The 22,745-nt window shown below is 44.6% G+C and overlaps 1 protein-coding gene across 3 annotated transcripts in view; it reads right to left on the bottom strand.

The window, feature by feature from the left end:
• Positions 1 to 10,857: 10,857 nt before the first annotated feature.
• tmcc2 (transmembrane and coiled-coil domain family 2) overlaps positions 10,858 to 22,745 on the bottom strand; it is a 170,095-nt gene continuing 158,207 nt past the window's right edge. For 2 of the 3 annotated variants that reach the window (XM_070859235.1, XM_070859236.1), the window contains exon 6: positions 13,818 to 16,243. In XM_070859235.1, the coding sequence (XP_070715336.1) occupies positions 15,932 to 16,243 (312 nt within the window). In that variant the 3' untranslated portion in view covers positions 13,818 to 15,931. Of the gene's footprint in view, positions 11,492 to 13,817; positions 16,244 to 22,745 lie in introns of those variants that run through there. The other variant, XR_011587495.1, reaches the window with a different exon arrangement.

Raw genomic sequence — 22,745 nt, 5'->3', positions numbered from 1 at the left:
TGTCTGAGACTTAGCTCCGTCAAGCCCGTGTGGTGGCTGGTGTGCAACAGCCACCCCACGTTAAAAAAAATCCACGTACAGGCATCTTCCACCCTTCAATATGTAGTTTGGGACCTAGAATGTCAGGTCCTTCATTGAAACATCTGTGAACTCATCCCTTTTTGGTGTGGAAGCAAGTCATCCTCGATAGAAGGGACCGCCCTAATACTATACTGCACAAGATAAAAGTTCACAGGGTTGGGGGCAATATATTAGCATGGATTGAGAATTGGCTAATGAACAGAAAACAGAGAGTCGGGATAAATGAGTCATTTTCCGATTGGCAAACAGTGACTAGTGGGTGCCGCAGGGTTATTTACAATCTATATTAATGACTTGGATGAAGGGACCAAGTGTAATGTAGCCAAGTTTGCTGATGATACAGATGGGTGGGAAAGCAAATTGTGAGGAGGACACAAAAAATCTTCAAAAGGGATATAGATAGGCAAAGTGAGTGGGCAAAAATTTGGCAGATGGAGTATAATGTGAGAAAATGTGAGGTTATTCACTTTGGCAGAAAAAATAGAAAAGCAAATTATAATTTAAATGGAGAAAAATTACAAAGTGCTGCAATACAGAGGGAAGGTGGCTCAACCGTGGCTAACAAGGGAAATTAAGGATAGTGTTAAATCCAAGGAAGAGGCATATAAATTGGCCAGACAAAACAACAAACCTGAGGACTGGGAGAAATTTAGAATTCAGGAGAGGAGGACAAAGGGTTTAATTAGGAGGGGGAAAATAGAGTACGAGAAGAAGCTTGCCGGGAACATAAAAACTGACTGCAAAAGCTTCTATAGATATGTGAAGAGAAAAAGATTAGTGAAGACAAACGTAGGTCCCTTGCAGTCGGATTCAGGTGAATTTATAATGGGGAACAAAGAAATGGCAGACCAACTGAACAAATAGTTTGGTTCTGTCTTCACGAAAGAAGACACAAATAACCGTCCGGAAGTCCGAGGGTCTACTGAGAAGGAGGAACTGAAGGATATCCTTATTAGGCAGGAAATTGGTGCTTCACAGGAGTATTATGTGTTAGAAATTTGACACCGAGCCGCATAAGTAGAAATTAGCGCAGGTGACCAAAAGCTTGCTCAAAGAGGTAGGTTTTGAAGGAGGAAAGAAATTTAGAGAGGTTTAGGCAAGGAGTTCCAGAGCTTCGGGCCCAGGCAACAGAAGGCACGGCCATCAATGTTTGAGTGATTATAATCAGGAATGCTCAGGAGGGCAGAATTAGAGGAGCGCAGACATCTCGGAGGGTTGTGGGGCTGGAGGATGTTCATCATCATCATAGGCAGTCCCTCGGAGCGAGGATGACTTGCTTCCACGCCAAAGGTGTTTCAATGAAGGACCTAATATTCCTGGTCCCAAACTACATGTTGAAGGGTGGAAGGTGCCTGTGTGCGGATTTTTTTAACATGTGGTGGCTGGTGTTGACAGAGCTAGGTCTTGGTCCAGTGGCAAGGATTAACCACGACGACTGGAGACCAGCTCTGCTGCACGGACCTAGTGCGCGCACATATCGCAGTGTGGGCTGGGCCCGTGCTGTCCCTGGGCCCACGCCTTTGCTGGCCCCAAACTCGCGCCTCTCCTGGGCCCCCCCGATCGTGTTGCTCCACGATCACTCGCCGCTCCTTCGCCCCCGACCTCGCCGCTCCTGCTGTACCTGCCCGCGCTCCAATCACCGACCTGGACCTTGATGACATCCAATCCAGTCTCCCTCTTCACTGCCATCGCCCTCCTGCACCAGCTTGCACTGTACCTTTCATGGCCCCGACCTGCCGCTGACGGTCTCTCGCAAGTTGGTGCCGCCACACTGCTCCAGGCCGCTGCTCATCGCTCTCTTTAATGGAGGTTACAGAGATAGGGTGGGGGCGAGGCCATGAAGGGAGTTGAAAATAAGATTGAGAATACTTGCGGTTCGGAGGTATTTGCCCGTGGGAAGCCTCCGGCCACAAATTCCAGCCCATTGTGTCCAATTCTGGGAAACACACTTATGAAAGAATGTCAACTGCAGAGATTTACCAGAATGCTACGAGGGAGGAGGAACTTCGGTTATACAGAGAGACTGGAGACATTGGGATTGTTCTCCCTAGAAGCAGAGAAGGTTATGGGAAGACTTAAGTGAGCTGTCTAAAATTATGAGGGGCTTTGAGAGAGTAGACAGGGAGACCAAAAACAGATGATCTGGTCATTTATTTCATTGTTGTTTGTAGGAGCTTGCTGTGCGCAATTTGGCTGCTGCGTTTCCCACATTACAACAGTGACTACACTCCAAAAGTACTTAATTGGCTGTAAAGCACTTTGGGACATCCTGAGCTTGCAAAAGGTGCTATATAAATGCAAGTTTCTTCTTTTGATGCAGAGCAAAAGATACTACCTTTGATTGATTGAGTTAACTGTTCTCAGCAAGGGAGCAGAACTTGGCAGCAAGAAAGACCAAACTTTCACGACCCCTCAGGACATCGCAAAGCGCTTTACCGCCAAAGAAGTACTTTTTGCAGTGTAGTCACTGTTGTAATGTGGGAAACGCGGCAGCCAATTTGCGCACAGCAAGCTCCCACAAACATCAATGAGATATTGACCAGATGATTGGTTTTAGTTGTTGTTTGAGGGATAAGTATTGGCCAGGACACTGGGAAGAACTCTGGTGCTTCTCTTCGAATAGCGCCACAGGATCCGAGTGTTATGTATATAAACATTAAATCTGCGTAAGACTTGCCACCAGAGGGCGCACCTGTTGGAGGCCCAAGGGTCACCTGCACAGCTCGTGCAAGCGAGTATAAAAGGTTGTCTGCCATGCTGCTTTGGCAATCTGGAGTTTTATTAAAGAGACGAAGGTCACATCAGTTTAAGCTTACAGTACTCAGTCTTGTGGAGTTACTCTAAACATAACACCGAGCACATCCACCCAAGGGTTTAATGTCTCATTCGAAAGACGGCACCTCCGATAGTGTCGCACTTCTCTCAGCACTGCATTGAAAGTGTCAGCCGAGATTCTTTTGAAAGGTGCTTGAGCTCAGGACCTTCTGACTCGGGAGGCGGCAGTGCGATGCACTGAGCCAGGCTGACACCACAATCGGTATCTGCAACACTGCTGGGAATGGAAAGTCACCAGACAAACACTTTGTTTAAAATTCTTGCGGCGTGGACAGAAGGCCAGACTGCACATACATCTAGGGTATTTACACTGTGTAATCTGCTCTGTGGCAGGAGTGCGGGGGATCTTTAAGTGGAAAAGTTGAATCAGTGAATAGTTTGAAACGTTTTTCAAGGGAATTATGTTATTTATGGAGTTGTAGTGCACTCATTTTGCAATATATAATGGAGTGCTGGACATCACCCAAATTGCTTCGTTGTTACTCAAAAACACCTCGGTGAACTTTGTGTTTTAATCACGGCATGGCAGACTCTGATATTGCAACCACACAGGGTTAAAAAGTCAATTGCACACGGCCGATATGAAATCACAAGAATGCATGGCTGATTTCTGAGAATAGCTTTCCATTAATTACAGAGAATAACAATGAAAGGAGATGCTGCCAATTGCTTCTGTGCTATTTATTACGTGGCCAGTAAGTTGGTAAGGAAGGTTCTGTTTAACCTCATCCTTTATCTAAGGAGCACTGGATAGCAATCAAAAGCGTGGTGGTCCTGGCTTGATTTCCCCCTGTCTCGGCCAGGGGTGCAGAGGCCAATTATAGTTTCCCAACAGTTGCTCCGGCTGAAAAAAATCTACTTGACCTCGTCAACATCTCACAGAAAGACTTGCATTTATATAGCGCCTTTCACCATCACCGGACCTCTCAAAGCGCTTTATAGTTAATGAAGTACTTTTGAAGTTAGTCAATGTTGTAATGTAGGAAACGAGGCAGCCAATTTGTGCACAGCAAGCTCCCACAAACAACAAGGTGATACTGACCAGATAAATCGTTTTTTGTTTTGCTGATTGAGGGATAAATATTGACCAGGACACAGAGGGTGACTCCCTTGCTCTACACCGAACATGTCATGTATGTACATGCTGTTTTTAGCCACCAGATGGTGTCATTGTTGGAGGCCACTGAGCAGCACGCACATGGTGCTGCTCTGGTATAAAAGGCCAGCCATTTTGTGAGTCAGGCACTTTGGCCGTAATAAAGCAGAACAAGGTTGCACCTTGTTCAGTTAAACAGTACTCAGTCTGTACCTTTATTGCATACATAACAGAACATACGTCTAATCTTCCAAAGGAAACTTCCATTTACTTAGAATGATACAGTACAACAGGAGGCTGTTCGGCCCATCGTGCCTGAGAGCTATCCAATTAGCCCCACTCCCCTGCTTTTTTCCCCAGAGCACTGCACATTTTTCCCAATTCCCCTTTGAAGGTTACTATTGAATCTGCTTCCACCACCATTTCAGGAAGCGTGATCCAGATCATACCTCACTGCATTAAAAAATTCTCATCTCTTTGTTGGTTCTTTTGTTAATCATCTTGAATCTGTGTCCTTTGGTTACCAACCCAGTGGAAACAGTTTCTCCCAATGTACTCTTATCAAAACTATCATTTTGAGCACCGCGAGTACATCTACCCTTAACCTTCTCTGCCCTAAAGGAGAACAACCCCAGCTTCTCTAGTCTCTCCACATAACTGCAATCCCTCATCCCTGGAACCATTCTGGTAAATCTCCTCTGCGCCCTCCACAAGGCCTCGGCATCCTCAGCCTCAGCCAGGGCAATGATGGGAAGCTATAACTGGTAACTCCAAGCTAGGAGTAAACAAAATCCCGTTTGTACATGGATGTTGGACAAGGACAGGACTGGAATCACCCGCAATGCTCTCCACAACAAGTGCACACATGAACAACCACCAATTTTCACGCTGCCATTCCTGAAGTTCAGGTTCCAGGACAGCGTCTTCTGCGTTTACACTACCAAATATTTTTCCCAGTGGCAGAATCACAGATCCTCAAAAAAAAACTGGGATCGCGATTCTGCTGATATGACGAGGGAGCTGGCATATAGTCTAAATGTCAGGGGACATCGAATGAACATTGGTCTCCCATAATCCGAACTGGAGGAACAACAGCATAAAGGCAGCTTTGGGTGAGATACAGAAGGACTATCAGTACCTGTGGTACCAGAGCGCAGCTGGAGAGAGAGAGCGGAAAAGTGTAGCAGCACCTGCGCATGGAGAGCCAGGGGCTCCAGGGTACTGGGTCAGTATTCTATGGACAAATACGCAAGGTGCTCCAAGATTAAGGTGCTCACCTGCACGGTGATCTCTGAAAAACGGGGAGAGAGGACCTGAGGGAGGGGGTCAGTAGGAATGTGTGTGTGTGTGTGTGTGTGTGTGTGTGTGCTAGGCCTATGCAGCAGAGCCTGGTCTCCAATTGTTTTAGATCCCCTTGCCATTGGACCAAGACCTTGCTCTGTCAAGTCCGTGCGGTAGCTGGTGTGCAACGGCCATCCCACGTTGCACAGGCATCTTCCACCCTTTAAAATGAGGTTCAGAATCTGGCCTGCATTGGTCTCATCAGTCACCTTAGAAGCATGTCATCCCCGACTCCGGGGGACTGCCTAAGAAGACGACAACAGTGTTAGGAGAGGAGGGGAGAAACTAGGAAGTGGGTGGAGAGGGTAAAGGTTCAATAGGATTCTTGGCTAAAATCCTTCAGAATAAATTATAAACTACTTTATGCAGTAGGTGGTCTGCAGTACAGCTGCAATCAAAATGTTTTTTTTTGCCATTGAATTACGTGTGAAAATAAAATCTTGCAGCTGTGACCCTGTGGGAAGCAGAGAAGACACACCCTGGACTGTTTGCAGAGCGAAGGATAGCCTTCCCACAGCGCTGGCAGACAGCACAGCTGAAGCAAAAGGTCTGGGTTTGTCCCGTAACCTCCTGTCAGAAAGTATCTGAAACTTCCTGTGGCCTGGGTGTACTCCTGCCTTGCTGGAGAGACGACATCATTAATGACGTGCTTTATTTCTGCTGTTAAAGAAGAACCAACTGTACATGCTGAAAGGCAGGCAGGGTCAATCCCCTATCTTATACTTGCATTGGAGGCTGTTCAGAGAAGGTTTACTAGGTTGATTCCAGAGATGAGGTGGTTTGACTTATGAGGAAAGGTTGGGCCGATACACATTGGGGTTCAGAAGAATGAGAGGTGATCTTATTGAAACTTATAAGATAATGAGGGGGCTCAACAAGGTGGATGCAGAGAGGATATTTCCACTCATAGGGGAAACTAAAAACTAGGGGACATCATCTTAGAATAAGGGGCCACCCATTTAAAACTGAGATGAGGAGACATTTCTTCTCTCAGAGGATTGTAAATCTATGGAATTCTCTGCCCCAGAGAGCTGTGGAGACTGGGTCATTGAATATATTTAGGGCGGAGGTGCAGAGATTTTTGAGCGATAAGGGAGTAAAGGGTTACGGGGAGCAGGCGGGGAAGTGGAGCTGAGTCCATGATCAGATCAGCCATGATCTTATTGAATGGTGGAGCAGGTCGAGGGGCCAAATAGCCTACTCCTGCTCCTATTTCTTATGTTCTTATCTCCGGAACAGTGGCAAGGAAGGGGCTTCATTGCTACTGAGCTTGAGAGAAGGCGAAGAACACAAAACAGCCATGGTTCCTTCTTCTGATTTAAAAATACACATCCTGGTTTTCCAATCGCTCCCTGGCCTCACCCCCTCCCTATCTCTGCAATCTCCTCCAGTTCTACAACCCTCCAGGACTGCTGCACCCCTCCATTTCTGGCCTTTTGCGCAACCTCGATTTGCATCGCTCCACCGTTGGCGGCTGTGCTTTCAGCTGCCTGGGCCCTAACCTCTCCTCCTCGTAAGATGCTCCTTAAAACCTAGCTTTTGGTCTTCTGTCCTAATAGCGCATGTGGCTCGGTGTCAAATTCTGTTTGGTAACGCTGCAGAGAAGCATCTTGGGACGTTTTACTGCATTAAAGGCACTATATAAATGAAGATGTTGTTGCCATCCAGTAAACCCTGCTGTGAAATGTGCATAGATGGCTGTCGGGAGAGGGTGGAATAGGACTTAGATGTGACCCTTCAACTGCCCCCCCCCCTTGTCTTCAGGAGAGGATTGGTCAAAAAGCCAAATCACCCACCTACTGATCATCTCCAGATTTCCAGGAATCCCTTGAACAGATCCGGATCAATGCAATGGCATGATCACTGGGAGTCAGGAATTGGAGAGACACACTGAATTCAAGTAAACCGAACCACTTTCAACATCCTCTTGGAGCAAAAAAAAACTTAAACTGTTGAATAAATTTATTGAAAAATTGGTTTATTTTTTGACAATTTTATTTCGGGTTTTTGTTTCGATTGTATGCAGAAGTATACATTTATTCAGAACATTTATTTGTCCAGAAAATAAAAGACGATGAGTGAATGATGGGACATTCCGATATAAAGTGTATATATTTTAAAACTCTTCTGCCCAAATCTTTATGCTGAGCACTCATGGATAACGAGGAACACTGACAGGTGAAGTTCCCAGGGGTTCAGTAACCAAGTAGTTCTTCATCCTTACCATGTTTGCCATTATACAGGGCATTGTTAATCCAATACCCATTAGCTTGCACCAGCCAAAAAATTTATAACTCCTTCCATGATTCGTCATCCACTCGAATAAAACATCTCAATGACACAGACCCGATATCACATTCTTTGGCTTGTGGAGGGGTCGGGGGGTGAGGGGGGGGGGGGGGGTGCTTTTATGGCAAAATAATTCAGCCACATGGTTCATTAAGCACCTTGAGGGCCAAAGAAACTGCCATTGAAATTCAGGTTTCAACAAACCATCTACATCGCTTTAAATTCCCAGTGAAATCCAAGTGTTCGCAGTCTGCCAGACATGCATTGAGGTTTTAACTGTTCTACCTCTCCAGCTACCCCCCACCCACAAAAACCCCCACATTGTTTCCTGAACACAGACTCCTCTTGTAATAGTTCCAAGGGCGTTAACAGCCCTCTGGTATCTCCGCCCCGCATCCCCTCAGTGGCTATTCCGAGCATTCTCGGGTTATTCAACTGCGGAAGACCATCACACTCACACCTCTGCCTGATGGTCGCACTTTCCAGCCGGCCATCACTAAATGTCGCTTAAGGAGTGGGAACTTCACATTTTTCTGTCTCTGCCTCGTGTAGAAGATGCTCAACTCTTTCACAGCACAGACCAGAAATCAAACGAAGTCTGCGTGGTGCCAGCACTGCACTGGATGTGCATGGAGGGGGGGGGGGGGGGGGGGGGGGGGGGGGGACAGACTTTGAAATGCTGAGGTAGGGGGTTGTTAATTTCCAGATATCTGAACATATTCTAATACATCGACACATACATAGGACACGAGGAAGCCGTCTGTGGTGTCCAATAGGGGACAGGCTCAAACAATTAAAGGGTGGCTTTAGGACTGATATCAGGAACAACTCCTTCACACAAGGTGTGAGCTGCATGTGGAATGGACCTCGAGATGGGCCGAATGGCCTCTCTCAGCCTTGCGATGCAACTTGTGACAGAGGTGTATGTTTAATACAAGCACACAACATTCTCCAGGCAGACTCTGCAGCACAGCAAATCTCTCATATATATATATAATATATATATATATATATAAAAAGGAAAAAAACAATGAACATATTTCCCACCTGCAAATAAGCACCTTCCACTGCAGTGCTTGTGGAAGAAATCTGTAATAAGTCATTGCTTTCCAGTAATAAATAAATATATTGCAACACATAAATGGAAGAAAAACAATTTTTTAAAAAGTATGGATAATCTTGAAATAATGGAACTGGAGATTAATCGGTCTAGAAATGCCCAGAAACAGACCCTGGGTCGCACAAAATTGTCCCCAGGAGCTGGTGTAGCCATAAAACTGATCTGATGTCCACATGTGGGAAAGTAGGTAGCCTTGAAAAGTTGTCAGGAGTCAGCAAGACATGTTAATGGCGCGCCAGCAAGAAAATCAACTTAAATAAATCAGTCAATAATTAAAAAAAACATATCATAACTTAACTTCAGGTAGCTCATTAAATAACTGATACAATAAACTTTGGACCGTGAGCAGTGCATACAAGGATTGTAGTAGTTTTACATTCATTTCAACAACTGGAGGACTTGTATGACCCAGGCGGGTTTAGCATCCGAAACACACACACACACACACACACACACACGCACATTCCCATGAGAGAGGTTTCTATATTCTCTACTGTAACACAATAAACCTCTCCCTCCAATCAATAAGGCTGTCTTTGGGAACGATACATTGTGTGCTGTAAAGGGAGTGTTTCACACATGTTCTCTGTTAAGGGAAAGAACCGTAAGCAGAGGCGATTGTTTATACAGCGTTACAACTGGATTGGCTTGTTCTCGGATCATGGTGCACGCTTGAACCGATAGCATATTTTTGAATGTCCACTTTTGTATCTTTGAACCCTCAAGTATCCAAAACTAGGAATGTATTGCTAGTTTTGTTGCATGGAGATGAAAGATAAAACTACTGCTGTAAATCCGCTCATTCGAGGCAGATACTGCAGTAGTGCCCAGCTTCATGCAACTCAAGTGGAGTAGTCTAATAGTTCTAAGCAAACAGCAAACAGATTTTTAAAATACATACTTCCGTGCTGTCTGCTTGCCTCATTAGTAAACAATGGCGTGTTTGGGATCTTAGTTGAGCACTTAATGCAGAAGCTAAGTTAAGGAGGGAGTACTTTTTATTCTAAGTACTCGCCTGATTGATGGTGAAAAATCACTTGGATAAAAGCCTTTTCCTTTGATTTAAAGACAATTTTTTTTTGGTGGCAGAGAGGTATAGAGCGGGCCATTCTCCCTGTACACTTCTCCATGATGGGGCGCGACCCTGCCTAAAACCACGCCAGAGCACTGATCTGGCACTGTCCCATCTCAGTCACACAGCAACTCAGCAGGGAGGGAGGCTCAGACCGCCAAAAACCTCCCTGCACGCAAGAACTGCCCAGTGAAATAAATAACCCCCCCCCCTCCCCCCACAATATATGTTTACTATAAAATGGGACTTTACTTCAAATAAAAAGTACTCGGCCCTCGCAACCCGACTTCCCCTTTAATGCCACTTTTGATGACTTGCAAATTGACAGCTTGGGAGCAAAGAGGGAACTAGCTCACATGGCATAACGGGAAGTATTAAAGCATTTGTAACACGATTAAGACTTAGAAAATTAAAAAAAAATCATAGGCTGTTATATAAAACAGGGAGCTATCCTTGCTTCAGTTGTCAGAATGTCCTTCATACACTCATAAATAACTCTGTCGCTAGCGAGTTACCAAATTATCCCCACTAATGAGATAAAGTAGGGATTAGATTGCTTTCCACGACATTCTCTATATATTAAAGGTATGTTTTTAAAAAATAATACAAGAGTGCAGACAACGGCAGATGTGCTGTTCTTCCTCTGTCAGCAACACTCTTTAAATAACCTGACATTCAGGGAACCAACAGCGTTAAGGACCCACGACAAATGTCGGTCCACACATTTGCCACTGGGTTCTGGCTGCCTGTTTCAATAAAGCCAATATAGTATCAGGTCCTGTGCACTCTCTCGTTCAGCCCCTGTATTTCACAGCAAAGCCCAACGCACCTACAGTAATACAGTACAGTGCAGTACAGGGGTACTGAGGTAACTCTCCCAAAACAGGGTCTCTTACCTGCTGTGTTTAAGCGCCAAGGTAAAAGCGCCTTTTTGACAGCCTGACTATGAAGGTCTATTGTGCTCGCATAAAGTGCTTGATGGTGCAGGAGCTGTGCCCGCCCGCCCGCCCCCCACCCCCCGGGAGAGCTCCAACTGGGAAGCGCCAGTAAGTCTTCAAAGTACAATACTGTTAAAGTGGTAAAGGAGAATATCAATTCGTTGTTCCGCTGCTGACACATAAGAGGAATGTATCCCACTTCTCACAATGACAATGTCAAATCTTTACAATAGTGAGAGCAGAAATCTTTCCCAATATCAGATCATTTGTGTGTTTGGTTTTAATTTTGTGTCCGACGACCTTTGCTATTGTGCGACTAGCAATATTTGTGATGATTGAAATATTTGTGACTAAATGGAAAATAGAAAAATTGTGAACATAATGTCCATTTGCTCAACTGGTTTACCTTTCGCACAGACGTTAGCCAGTCACAGGGCCTGACCTCGGGCGATTTGTTGTGGCAAATCATTTGCTATTTGTGCAGATCTGCTTGGGGACTGGCACATGATCGTCCACCCGGACATCTTGTGCAAAATTACAGCACCCGGGCAGCAAATCACACAGTCCTGTGTAGACAGTTTGCGGGATTCATTGCTGGATGCTGAAACTCTTTTGCCCTGTGCTTAACCAGGAATCAATGCCTGCTGAAAGACCCCAGACCCACACCACACAACTGGCTGAAACAGAGAATTGCTGGAAACACGCAGGTCAGTCGTTAACTGTGGAGAGAACAGACAGGTTAACGTTTAGGATGTAGACCCGTCTTCAAAACTGTAAAGAGGCGAGACAGGGCATGGTAATACAATCAGTAAAAGGGAAGGATATCACACCTTTATGCATGCATAACAATCATGAGTGCAATTATAAAACACAGATCTGTTTCATCATTTCATTCACCACTCCTCTTTGGGTTTGCCTGTGTGTGTATATTTTCTCCCCCCTCCCCCACCCCACCATTTTCTGAGTGTTTAATATGCCTGCCCGCCTCTTCTTTTTCAGATTAAAAGGGTCCGCACTCGAAACGTGAACTTTGTCCCTTCCCTTCACAGATGCTGACTGGTCTGCTGTGGGTTTTCAACTCTCTGCAGTATTTGAGTTTTTACCCACATGACTAGTTGATCATAAGGGGTGTAATGTGCTGGGTTACAGACTTTAAAAGCAATGGGTGGGGAGAGCAGAGACTTGCTATACAATTCCAAACTAACAAAACCCAGCAAGTATGTGGGTAGGGATCTGATTGCTCCAGTCTTAACCTCTGAGCTGAGGGAGCAGTAATCACTGGTGTTACTGGAACAAGCGAGACAGGAATCAGCATTGCTCATGTCCACTCGAGTACCTCTGTTGAAATCATCCCAGTTCCAGGAATCGGCTTCCTCAGAACATTATTTTGAATAACTAATTCAATATATAAATATTATACCCACGGTGTTGCCCAGAGAGTGAAGATCAGTTAAAGCAGGGTTAGAAAGTGGGGGGTAAATGGACCTGGATGTGCAAACATAATTCAATCTCCATTTTAAAATCTGTATTACGTTTCCATTATAAATTTCCCTGCCCACTTCATTAATGAAAACACCCATGTAAACTTGTCTCACTAATAATGCACCCTCTCGCTGATGGAGGTGTTGCAACCCTGCTTAAGAATAAGAGGTCGCCCATTTAGAACTGATGAGGAGAAATTTCTTCTCAGAGGGTTGTAAATCTGTGGAATTCTCTACCCCAGGGAGCTGTGGAGGCTGGGTCATTGAATATATTTAAGGTGGAGATAAACAGATTTTTGAGTGATAAGGGAGTGAAGGGTTATGGGGAGCGGGCAGGGAAGTGGAGCTGAGTCCATGATCAGATCAGCCATGATCTTATTGAATGGCGGAGCAGGCTCGAGGGGCCAAATGGCCGACTCCTGATCCTATTTTTTTAATGTAACCCCATCATTGGCGGGAAAGTATCATTGCAGCAAGGCAAGTTTACAAAGGCACTTTCTATCATAAATGTGGACCCAGGAATTAATACTGGAAACTAAACAGGAAGCACACACAGATTTAAGATTTTTAATATATTAAATTCCTGCCTCAAACAAATGAGGACAGTAATGCTCCTCCATCATCAATCTCACAACGCTCTAGATCTAGAACTCTGAACACCCAAGCAAGGTTGCTGCAAAGGCTGTAGCAGTTATTCTTCTCAATAAAGGAAAAAAATTACTTTAAAGAAAATAAAGTTTCAACTAAAAGTACTTCATACAAGAAATTGCCTCAGTCTCATTAAACTGGAGATTACAAATTGACCTTCACATTGTACCCTCCTTTTTCCTCGTGCTGCACCTACACAGGAAAGCACAGCCCTTCCTAAATGGCGAGAACGCCGTATTACCTTCCTGTGCGACACGCTGCAGCGTACTATTGATGTGTTAGCATGGCCCTACTGACACCACATCCTTATACGGCATTGTGTTAGCCCCACACTCCCTGCGACTATGTTTTTGCAGTACAAATGGGCTAAGAATACTTAACTTCCAACTGACCGAGTGGCCATATTATAGATTTGGTTTTAATCTTCCTCCTTTTCCACTTACTCTCCTTCCCTCCACACCACCCACCCACCCTCCCCCCCCATTCCAGTTTCTCTCTACCTTGTTCAAGCAACCATTCTCGTGCAACTCGGGAACTGAACCTGGCGCCTTCTGGGCTGTTTGACTTGGGAGTCACACCGTGTGGTGCACTTACTCACTGAGCCATCAAGGCAGCTATAAACCACCGTCCCAGCAAATTCCATACAACTGCAACATTCCCATTTCTACCACGTTTTCAGGACACTCATGCAAAAGGCTTCCCTCCAAGCGCAGGCTCCACCAACTCTCAACCCCATTTAATTGTACACAGATTTTCAAATCAGTACTCATCAGTGTGACGATGCTTCCTAAATGAGCATCAAACGAGACGGCAGTTCTCCGATTAAACCAGGAGAAAACGTTGAACATATTGTACTCTTTGGGAATGTTTCCCCCCCCCCCCCCCCAGTATTCCCTCTACTGCAAGCATCTGAAGTTCTATCCCAAAGTGTGGGGGCTTTTTATTGCTGTTTTCCCACCACTCCCCCTCAAATTGTTCCCCGATACAATCAGCATTTGCTTGGACAGTCTACACATTGGAATTATAACCTTATTCAGTGGCAAATGTCAGGAGCAATGAGAGCACACATTCCACTCCCCAGCAGCTAATGCAGGACATGAAATAAGGCAAAAAAATGTATATATTTTTTTTTAAAGTGGGACTTACACATAGTTGGTATTCTGGATGGATGAGATCAAATAGGCAGAGGGGGCCTTCTTCATCTGAATCCACGGTATGAGCTGTGTTTTGGAATCTGGATTTTATGGGGAAACATCCTTTCAGTGAACTTGATGTGCGGAGCATTTTTTGACTCTAAATCTTAAGCACATTATGAGCTCTGCTTGTGGTGTGAGCTTCTGCCACAATCTCTCTCCTATTGCTGCTGTATTTTGCTGCTTATTTCATGTTTACTGATGGTAAAACACCCGATTTGTTCTTTCCGTTAGTTCACAATTGGAACTGAATGGGTTGGAAGAGGGGAGATGCGGGGACCTGCATATCATCCCCTGATCTGTCAGGTGCTGTTTAACTGGCACCCGGGAGGAAAACATTCCCATATTGCTTCACCAAATGCTACTTATAAATAAAAATATTTTAAAAAAAAGTGAAAAAGACACACAACAAAAAGCCACTGTGCTCTGATGAGGCAAATGTATTTCAGGCATTTCTTACCTACACAAAGCTGATACCTACCCCTGCAACAACTCAACAGTGCAGCAGATCGGAAAAAGCCATTCGTCTAATTTTAAGACTTAAAAGCTTCACACCAAACCCAACGTGTGGGCCTAGAACTCCCTCTCACTCTGAGAGGCGTGTCCACTGCCTGGTTAACAAGTCAAGTGGTTGCAAGGTATGGGGAGAGCAAAGTGGAATAACCCATCATGCTTAAATGCATTTAAAAAAAACAAATTGTACAAAAGCTAACTAGTAGTAACATACATATCATGATGGTCTGAATTCCTAATACCACCCCCAGGTGAACTTTCAGAACAGGTTATAATGCATCTATTTTTCGACTGCACTAATGTATTCTACTGTGACTTAATTTTTTTTTATCAACCCCCTCCACAGGTCATGTATCTCAATCCAGCAGCCCCTCAGTCACCAAGACATCGGCAGTACATTTTACGTCTGTGGTGGCTGGCCGACACGTGACTGGAAGAGTTTCCCCCTTTACAGATGTTGGCAGCTGTCGTAGCGAATGAAACCATCGGGAAAGATGAACGACAGGAAAAATAAAAATCAATTTAAAAAAAAAAAAAATGGTCCAGCACAGCGGCAGCTATCTGTCGCCGAGAGCATCTCCAAATTTTCTTCTACCGTTCTACCCATTTCTTCAATTGCAAACATTCTCAGCTGGGCCAAGAGAAATTTCCTTCACCGCCTGCTTAAGCTGTCCAACAGAAATATCTCTGACACACCCCCACACTCCTCCTGAAGAAGAATTAATTAATTTCTACTAGTTTCAAGGACTGTTTTTCACATAAACCGGAATGTGCAATGTGATTAAGCTTGGGGATCTTGCAAACCATTTGTGCTATATCATCGAATGTATATTAGTTATAAATAAATATATAGGCAGTCACACAAACAATACCGATTCTCTCCCTGCATCCCCCCCCCACAAAAAAAACTTAAATATTTGTTATAAGTTAACAAGAAAACAACAAAAAAAATACTGAAATGGTACAATTCGTCGTAATCAATAGTTGCCATCCTCAAACTGCCTTCCTTCATTGCTTGCTTCAGTGAGCGTGCAACATGTTTCTCAGAGCCTGTTCGGCTAAAGCCTTTTCTAAAAAGGGAAAGGTAGTTTGATCAGCTCTGCCAGTAACCTTCCTTCGAATCGGGCCGTGTCTCGTCGTGCATCGCGCTGCAGCAGCAGGTGCCCGCCAAACTGACGATGCCATCAGCGTTGATGAGAGGTGGTAGAGGGCAGGTGGGGGAAAAGAGGGGAGAAGGAAAACAACAAGAGGTTCGGAAACCTTGTTTTTTTTTTGGAGGGAGAAAAAAAACACGCCGATCTGTCAGCTGCCAAAAGTGTCCAGATCAGCTGGGCAGGCGGATCTGTTCAGAGAAGTACACAATATTTTCCCACTGCTTCCACAGGGAGACGAGGAACAGCACCAGCAGCAACGTGCTGAGCACCCGGAAGCGGGTCTTCATGAGGGGAGTGATGAAGTTGGCTATGGTGGAGACGAAGACCAGGATGACGGCCATGAGTGCCAGGATGACGTTGATGAATTTGCCCAGCAGCGCCCGCGCGTTGGCGTTCTCCACCCCCTCCAGTTGCACCACCTGCTGCTGCTGCTGTTGGAGCTCCAGCTTGGTGATCCGGGTCAGACACGACTCCAGGGCCTCCTGCAAAGGGGGGGAAACACAGAAGAGGAACCAGTGAAGTGAGCTTCCTCATAGCACGTCTCAAGTCAGATCTCAAAGCCAGCATGGGGGCGGTCTCAATCTGATTACTCGATGAAACAACTTGTATTTATATAGCGCCTTTAACATAGTGAAACATCCCAAGGCGCCGCCCCAGGAGCATTAGGAGATAAAAAAATTTGACACCGAGTCACATAAGTAGAAATTAGCGCAGGTGACCTAAAAGCTTGGTCAAAGAGGTAGGTTTTGAGGAACGTCTTAAAGGAAAAGAGAGAGGTAGAGAGGTTTAGGGAGTTCCAAAGCTTGGGGCTTAGGTAACAGAAGGCACAGCCACCAATGTTTGAGCGATTATAATCAAGAGGTCAGAATTGGAGGAGCGCAGGCATCTCGAGGGGTTGTGGGGCTGGAGGAGATTACAGAGATAGGGAGGGGCGAGGCCATGGAGGGATTTGTTAGGATTTGTGGAAATAGGTGGTCTTAATTATGCTGCGGATTTGTGAATAGGTGGTCTTAATTATGCAGCGGATGCGTGTTTGAAAGCTTATTTCAGGGTCAAATGTGACACCAAGGTTACGAACAGTCTGGTTCAGCCTAAGACAGAAGTTGAGGAGAGGGATGTCAGCAACAGACACCAAATTGGCAATCCCAGAGGAGATGGCTGCTGTGGAAAACATTGTTGCTGTATGGGGCGCTCCAAGGTTGGAGCTGAGGTACATTATTGGGGCAGTGTAGAGGGAACATACAATCATGTTGTGCCTGACCTGGGAATATTGGATGCCCAAACTGGAAAGTGTTCTATTCCCACCCCCAACACCTTAAAATTCACAAGAAAAAAAGTTGCAATAAAAAAACCATCAAGCATAAGTTTGTCAATGGCATTCACAAAAACAGCAAGCACTTGTGGAACTGCTTGCCAATAAAATGTTAACCACGCAATCGCATGCTTGAGACTCCAGAGTGGACCATAAAATGGAAATCTAACACTGATAGAGAAGAATGCCATTGGCAAAAACCTAATGACTCTTGGGCACCGGGGTGTGTATGTGTGTGTAGGGAGGGGGGAGGGGATACAAGGCTAAAAACAACAAATTTTAAAAAAAAGGGATTACTCCAGGGTATTACTTTATTAAAGTAAAATACTGCGGATACTGGAAATCGGTCACAAAAACAAAAAATGCTGGAAACACTCAGCAGGTCAGACGACATCTGTGGAGAGAAAAACCGAGTTAACGTGTCAGGTCGATGACCTTTCGACAGAGCCCATCTCTCTCCACAGATGCTGCCTGACCTGCTGAGTGTTTGTGGCATTTTCTGGCTTTATTTCATATTTATATTAATTTATTACGTTCTAGTGGAATTCCATTAAAATAGTTCAATACTTTCAGGGTGGTGAAATGCTTCTCACACAGCTGCATGGATTGAATCCATCACACCTACTTTAGAAGCATCTTTGCATTCCAATCAATCTTGGCAATGTTGCTGAAACATGGCACAACTGCACCTAGAGTTATAACAAGAAAATAAAGTCCAATGCGAAAGAAGGCCATTCAACCCATCCAGCACATTCTATCTACTCTATGATTATATAAAATCAGAGCACAGAAGGAGACCATTAGGCCTATCGTACATGCGCAGGCTCTTTCAAAGAGGTATCCAATTAGTCCCACTTCCCTCCGCACTTACCCCATAGCCCTGCAAATTCTTCCTTATTATGCATTTATCCAATACCTTTTTGAAAGTTACTATTGAATCTGCTTCCACCACCCTTTCAGTTTGCGCATTCCAGATCATAACAACTCGCTGTGTAAAACAAATTCTCCTAATTTCCCTTCCAGTTCTTTTGCCAATTTCCTTAAAGCTGTGCCCCCTGGTTACCGACCCAGTGAAAACAGTTTCTCCCTATCTACTCCATCAGACTCCCTTATCATTTTGAACACCTTTATTAAATTTCCCCTCAACTTTCTCTGCTCGAAGGTTATTAAAGCGTTATTATTAAGTCTGAGATGAAAGGGGTTGTCATATGAAGAAAGGCTGAGCAGGTTGGGCCTATATTCATTGGCGTTTAGAAGAATGAGAGGTGATCTTATTGAAATGTATAAGATTCTGCGGGGGCTTGACAGGTTAGATGCAGAGAGGATGGTTCCTCCTATGGGGGAATCTAGAACTAGGGTGCATAGTTTCAGAATAAGGGACTGCCCATTTAAAATGGAAATGAAGAATTTCTTCTTTCAGAGGATCGTGAATCTTTGGAATTCTCTACCCCAGAGAGCTACGGCAGCTGGGTCATTGAATGTATTTAAGGTGGAGATGGACAGATTTTTGAAGGATAAGGGTTATGGAGAGTGGGCAGGGAAGTGGAGTTGAGGCCAAGATCAGATCAGCCATGATCTTATTGAATGGCAGAGCGGGCTCGAGGGGCCAAATGGCCGACTCCTGCTCCTAATTCTTATTTTCTATTAGATGCTCTCTTCCGTGCCCTCCAATGCCATCATTTGTTGATCCCCTATTTTCAAGGAACTGCAAGCTCCACAACTTACACCTACTGAAAACAAAATAAATTAAAAAACAATCTTTATAACCTTCAAATGCTTGGAAGTCAATGAGGGGATTGCGGCAGAAAATGGGTAGCTTCTCTAGATTACTGTTGTTTGGCTCCATTTCTCAAAGTCTGCATAAAAAGATTGAGACACCGATTTCAAAAAATAGAAACTATGGTGTGCATTTGGCAGAAGGAACTGACAGCAGATCAAAACTAGAAGAGGAAGTTGGGATGGAAAAGGACACTTAAGGGCGGAGAAACCCAAAAGAAAAACAAAGAGAGAACATTACTTTTGCAGCTGTTACACATCTGGGACTTGCGGAAGTTGCAAAGGACCTTCTTCAGTCCTTTGAAAAGGTTAAAAGAGCACAGAGCAAGTGACGTCGCAGCTGCAGTGGTGTGTGGTCAGCAGACAATGCCGAGAGTGGCTGCAAATGAGTCAGAACTGGATCAGACAGTTCAGGAATGTGTCTGCTCAGGCACTCTCGCACTTATCAGGAACATCCTTCTCTGAACAATACATTTGGTAGTGCGAGATTATCTCGGATGCACCGCATGAAAGCCTGTTTGAGCAGCGGCTGATAGGAGCATCCTGAATGTGCCATACACCCACACATATGCAAACCACAGGTATTCCTCAGCCCTGCAGAATGTCCCTTTCTTTGCCTATTTTCTCATGCTTAATTGCCTCACATAGCACAGCCTGACCCGAGAAGATGCCTTGCTCACAGCCCCCTGCCAATGCCAAGCTTCGTGTGGCCGTGCAAAGTACATAAGGTTGATTTCAGAGACGAGGGGTTGACTTATGAGGAAAGATTGAGTAGGTTGGGCCTCTACTCATTGGAATTCAGAAGAATGAGAGGTGATCTTATCGAAAATGTGTAAGATTATGAGGCGACTGGAAAAAGTGGATGCAGAGAGGATGTTTCCACTTATAGGGGAGACTAGAACCAGGGGGCATAATCTTAGAATAAGGGACTGCCCATTTAAAACAGAGATGAGGAGAAATTTCTTCTCTCAGAGGGTTGTGAATCTGTGGAATTCGCTGCCTCAGAGAGCTGTGGAAACTGGGACATTGAATAAATTTAAGACAGAAATAGACAGTTTCCTAACCGATAAGGGAATAAGGGGTTATGGGGAGCGGGCAGGGAACATAAGAACATAAGAATTAGGAACAGGAGTAGGCCATCTAGGCCCTCGAGCCTGCTCCGCCATTCAACAAGATCATGGCTGATCTGGCCGTGGACTCAGCTCCACTTACCCGCCCGCTCCCCGTATCCCTTAATTCCCTTATTGGTTAAAAATCTATCTATCTGTGACTTGAATACATTCAATGAGCTAGCCTCAACTGCTTCCTTGGGCAGAGAATTCCACAGATTCACAACCCTCTGGGAGAAGAAATTCCTTCTCAACTCAGTTTTAAATTGGCTCCCCCGTATTTTGAGGCTGTGCCCCCTAGTTCTAGTCTCCCCGACCAGTGGAAACAACCTCTCTGCCTCTATCTTGTCTATCCCTTTCATGATTTTAAATGTTTCTATAAGATCACCCCTCATCCTTCTGAACTCCAACGAGTAAAGACCCAGTCTACTCAATCTATCATCATAAGGTAACCCCCTCATCTCCGGAATCAGCCGAGTGAATCGTCTCTGTACCCCCTTCCAAAGCTAGTATATCCTTCCTTAAGTAAGGTGACCAAAACTGCACGCAGTACTCCAGGTGCGGCCTCACCAATACCCTGTACAGTTGCAGAAGGACCCCCCTGCTTTTGTACTCCATCCCTCTCGCAATGAAGGCCAACATTCCATTCGCCTTCCTGATTACCTGCTGCACCTGCAAACTAACTTTTTGGGATTCATGCACAAGGACCCCCAGGTCCCTCTGCACCGCAGCATGTTGTAATTTCTCCCCATTCAAATAATATTCCCTTTTACTGTTTTTTTTCCCCAAGGTGGATGACCTCACATTTTTCGACGTTGTATTCCATCTGCCAAACCTTAGCCCATTCGCTTAACCTATCTAAATCTCTTTGCAGCCTCTCTGTGTCCTCTACACAACCCGCTTTCCCACTAATCTTTGTGTCATCTGCAAATTTTGTTACATTACACTCTGTCCCCTCTTCCAGGTCATCTATGTATATTGTAAAAAGTTGTGGTCCCAGCACCGATCCCTGTGGCACACCACTAACCACCGATTTCCAACCCGAAAAGGATCCATTTATCCCGACTCTCTGCTTTCTGTTCGCCAGCCAATTCTCGATCCATGCTAATACATTTCCTCTGACTCCGCGTACCTTTATCTTCTGCAGTAACCTTTTGTGTGGCACCTTATTGAATGCCTTTTGGAAATCTAAATACACCACATCCATTGGTACATCTCTATCCACCTTGCTCGTTATATCCTCAAAGAATTCCAGTAAATTAGTTAAACATGATTTCTCCTTATGAATCCATGTTGCATCTGATTGATTGCACTTTCCTATCTAGATGTCCCGCTATTTCTTCCTTAATGATAGCTTCAAGCATTTTCCCCACTACAGATGTTAAACTAACCGGCCTATAGTTACCTGCCTTATGTCTGCCCCCCTTTTTTTTAAAAACAGAGGCTTTACATTAGCTGCTTTCCAATCTGCTGGTACCTCCCCAGAGTCCAGAGAATTTTGGTAGATTATAACGAATGCATCTGCTATAACTTACACCATCTCTTTTAATCCCTGGGATGCATTTCATCTGGACCAGGGGACTTGTCTACCTTGAGTCCCATTAGCCTATCCAGTACTACACCCCTAGTGATAGTGATTATCTCAAGGTCCTCCCTTCCCACATTCCTGTGACCAGCAATTTTTGGCATGGTTTTTGTGTCTTCCACTGTGAAGACCGAAGCAAAATAATTGTTTAAGGTCTCAGCCATTTCCACATTTCCCATTATTAAATCCCCCTTCTCATCTTCTAAGGGACCAATATTTACTTTAGTCACTCTTTTCCGTTTTATATAGCGGTAAAAGCTTTTACTATCTGTTTTTATGTTTTGCGCAAATTTACTTTCGTAATCTATCTTTCCTTTCTTTATTGCTTTCTTTGTCATTCTTTGCTGTCGTTTAAAATTTTCCCAATCTTCTAGTTTCCCACTAACCTTGGCCACCTTATACACATTGGTTTTTAATTTGATACAATCCTTTATTTCCTTGGTTATCCACAGCTGGTTATCCCTTCTCTTACCGCCCTTCTTTTTCACTGGAATATATTTTTGTTGAGCACTATGAAAGAGCTCCTTAAAAGTCCTCCACTGTTCCTCAATTGTGCCACCGTTTAGTCTGTGTTTCCAGTCTACTTTAGCTAACTCTGCCCTCATCCCACTGTCGTCCCCTTTGTTTAAGTATAGTATGTTCGTTTGAGACACGACTTCCTCACCCTCAATCTGTATTACAAATTCAACCATACTGTGATCACTCATTCCGAGAGGATCTTTTACTTGGAGATCGTTTATTATTCCTGTCTCATTACACAGGACCAGATCTAAGATAGCTTGCTCCCTTGTAGGTTCTGTAACATACTGTTCTAAGAAACAATCCCATCTGCATTCTATGAATTCCTCCTCAAGGCTACCCCGTGCGATTTGATTTGATCAATCGATATGTAGGTTAAAATCCCCCATGATTACTGCCGTTCCTTTTTCATGTGGCTCCCTTGATTATTGCCCGCCCCACCATGAAGTTATTATTTGGGGGCCTATAAACTACGCCCACCAGTGACTTTTTCCCCTTACTATCTCTAATCTCCACCCACAATGATTCAACATTTTGTTCATTAGAGCCAATATCGTCTCTCACAACTGCCCTGATATCCACCTCCTCTTCCTTCTTGTTTATCTTTCCGAATTGTCAGATACCCCTGTATGTTTAATTCCCAGTCTTGGCCACCCTGCAACCACGTTTCTGTAATGGCCACC

The sequence above is a fragment of the Pristiophorus japonicus genome, chromosome 17 (assembly GCF_044704955.1).
Source record: "Pristiophorus japonicus isolate sPriJap1 chromosome 17, sPriJap1.hap1, whole genome shotgun sequence".
NCBI classification, from domain to species: domain Eukaryota; kingdom Metazoa; phylum Chordata; class Chondrichthyes; family Pristiophoridae; genus Pristiophorus; species Pristiophorus japonicus.
This window is presented reverse-complemented; position numbering and strand designations above follow the sequence as displayed.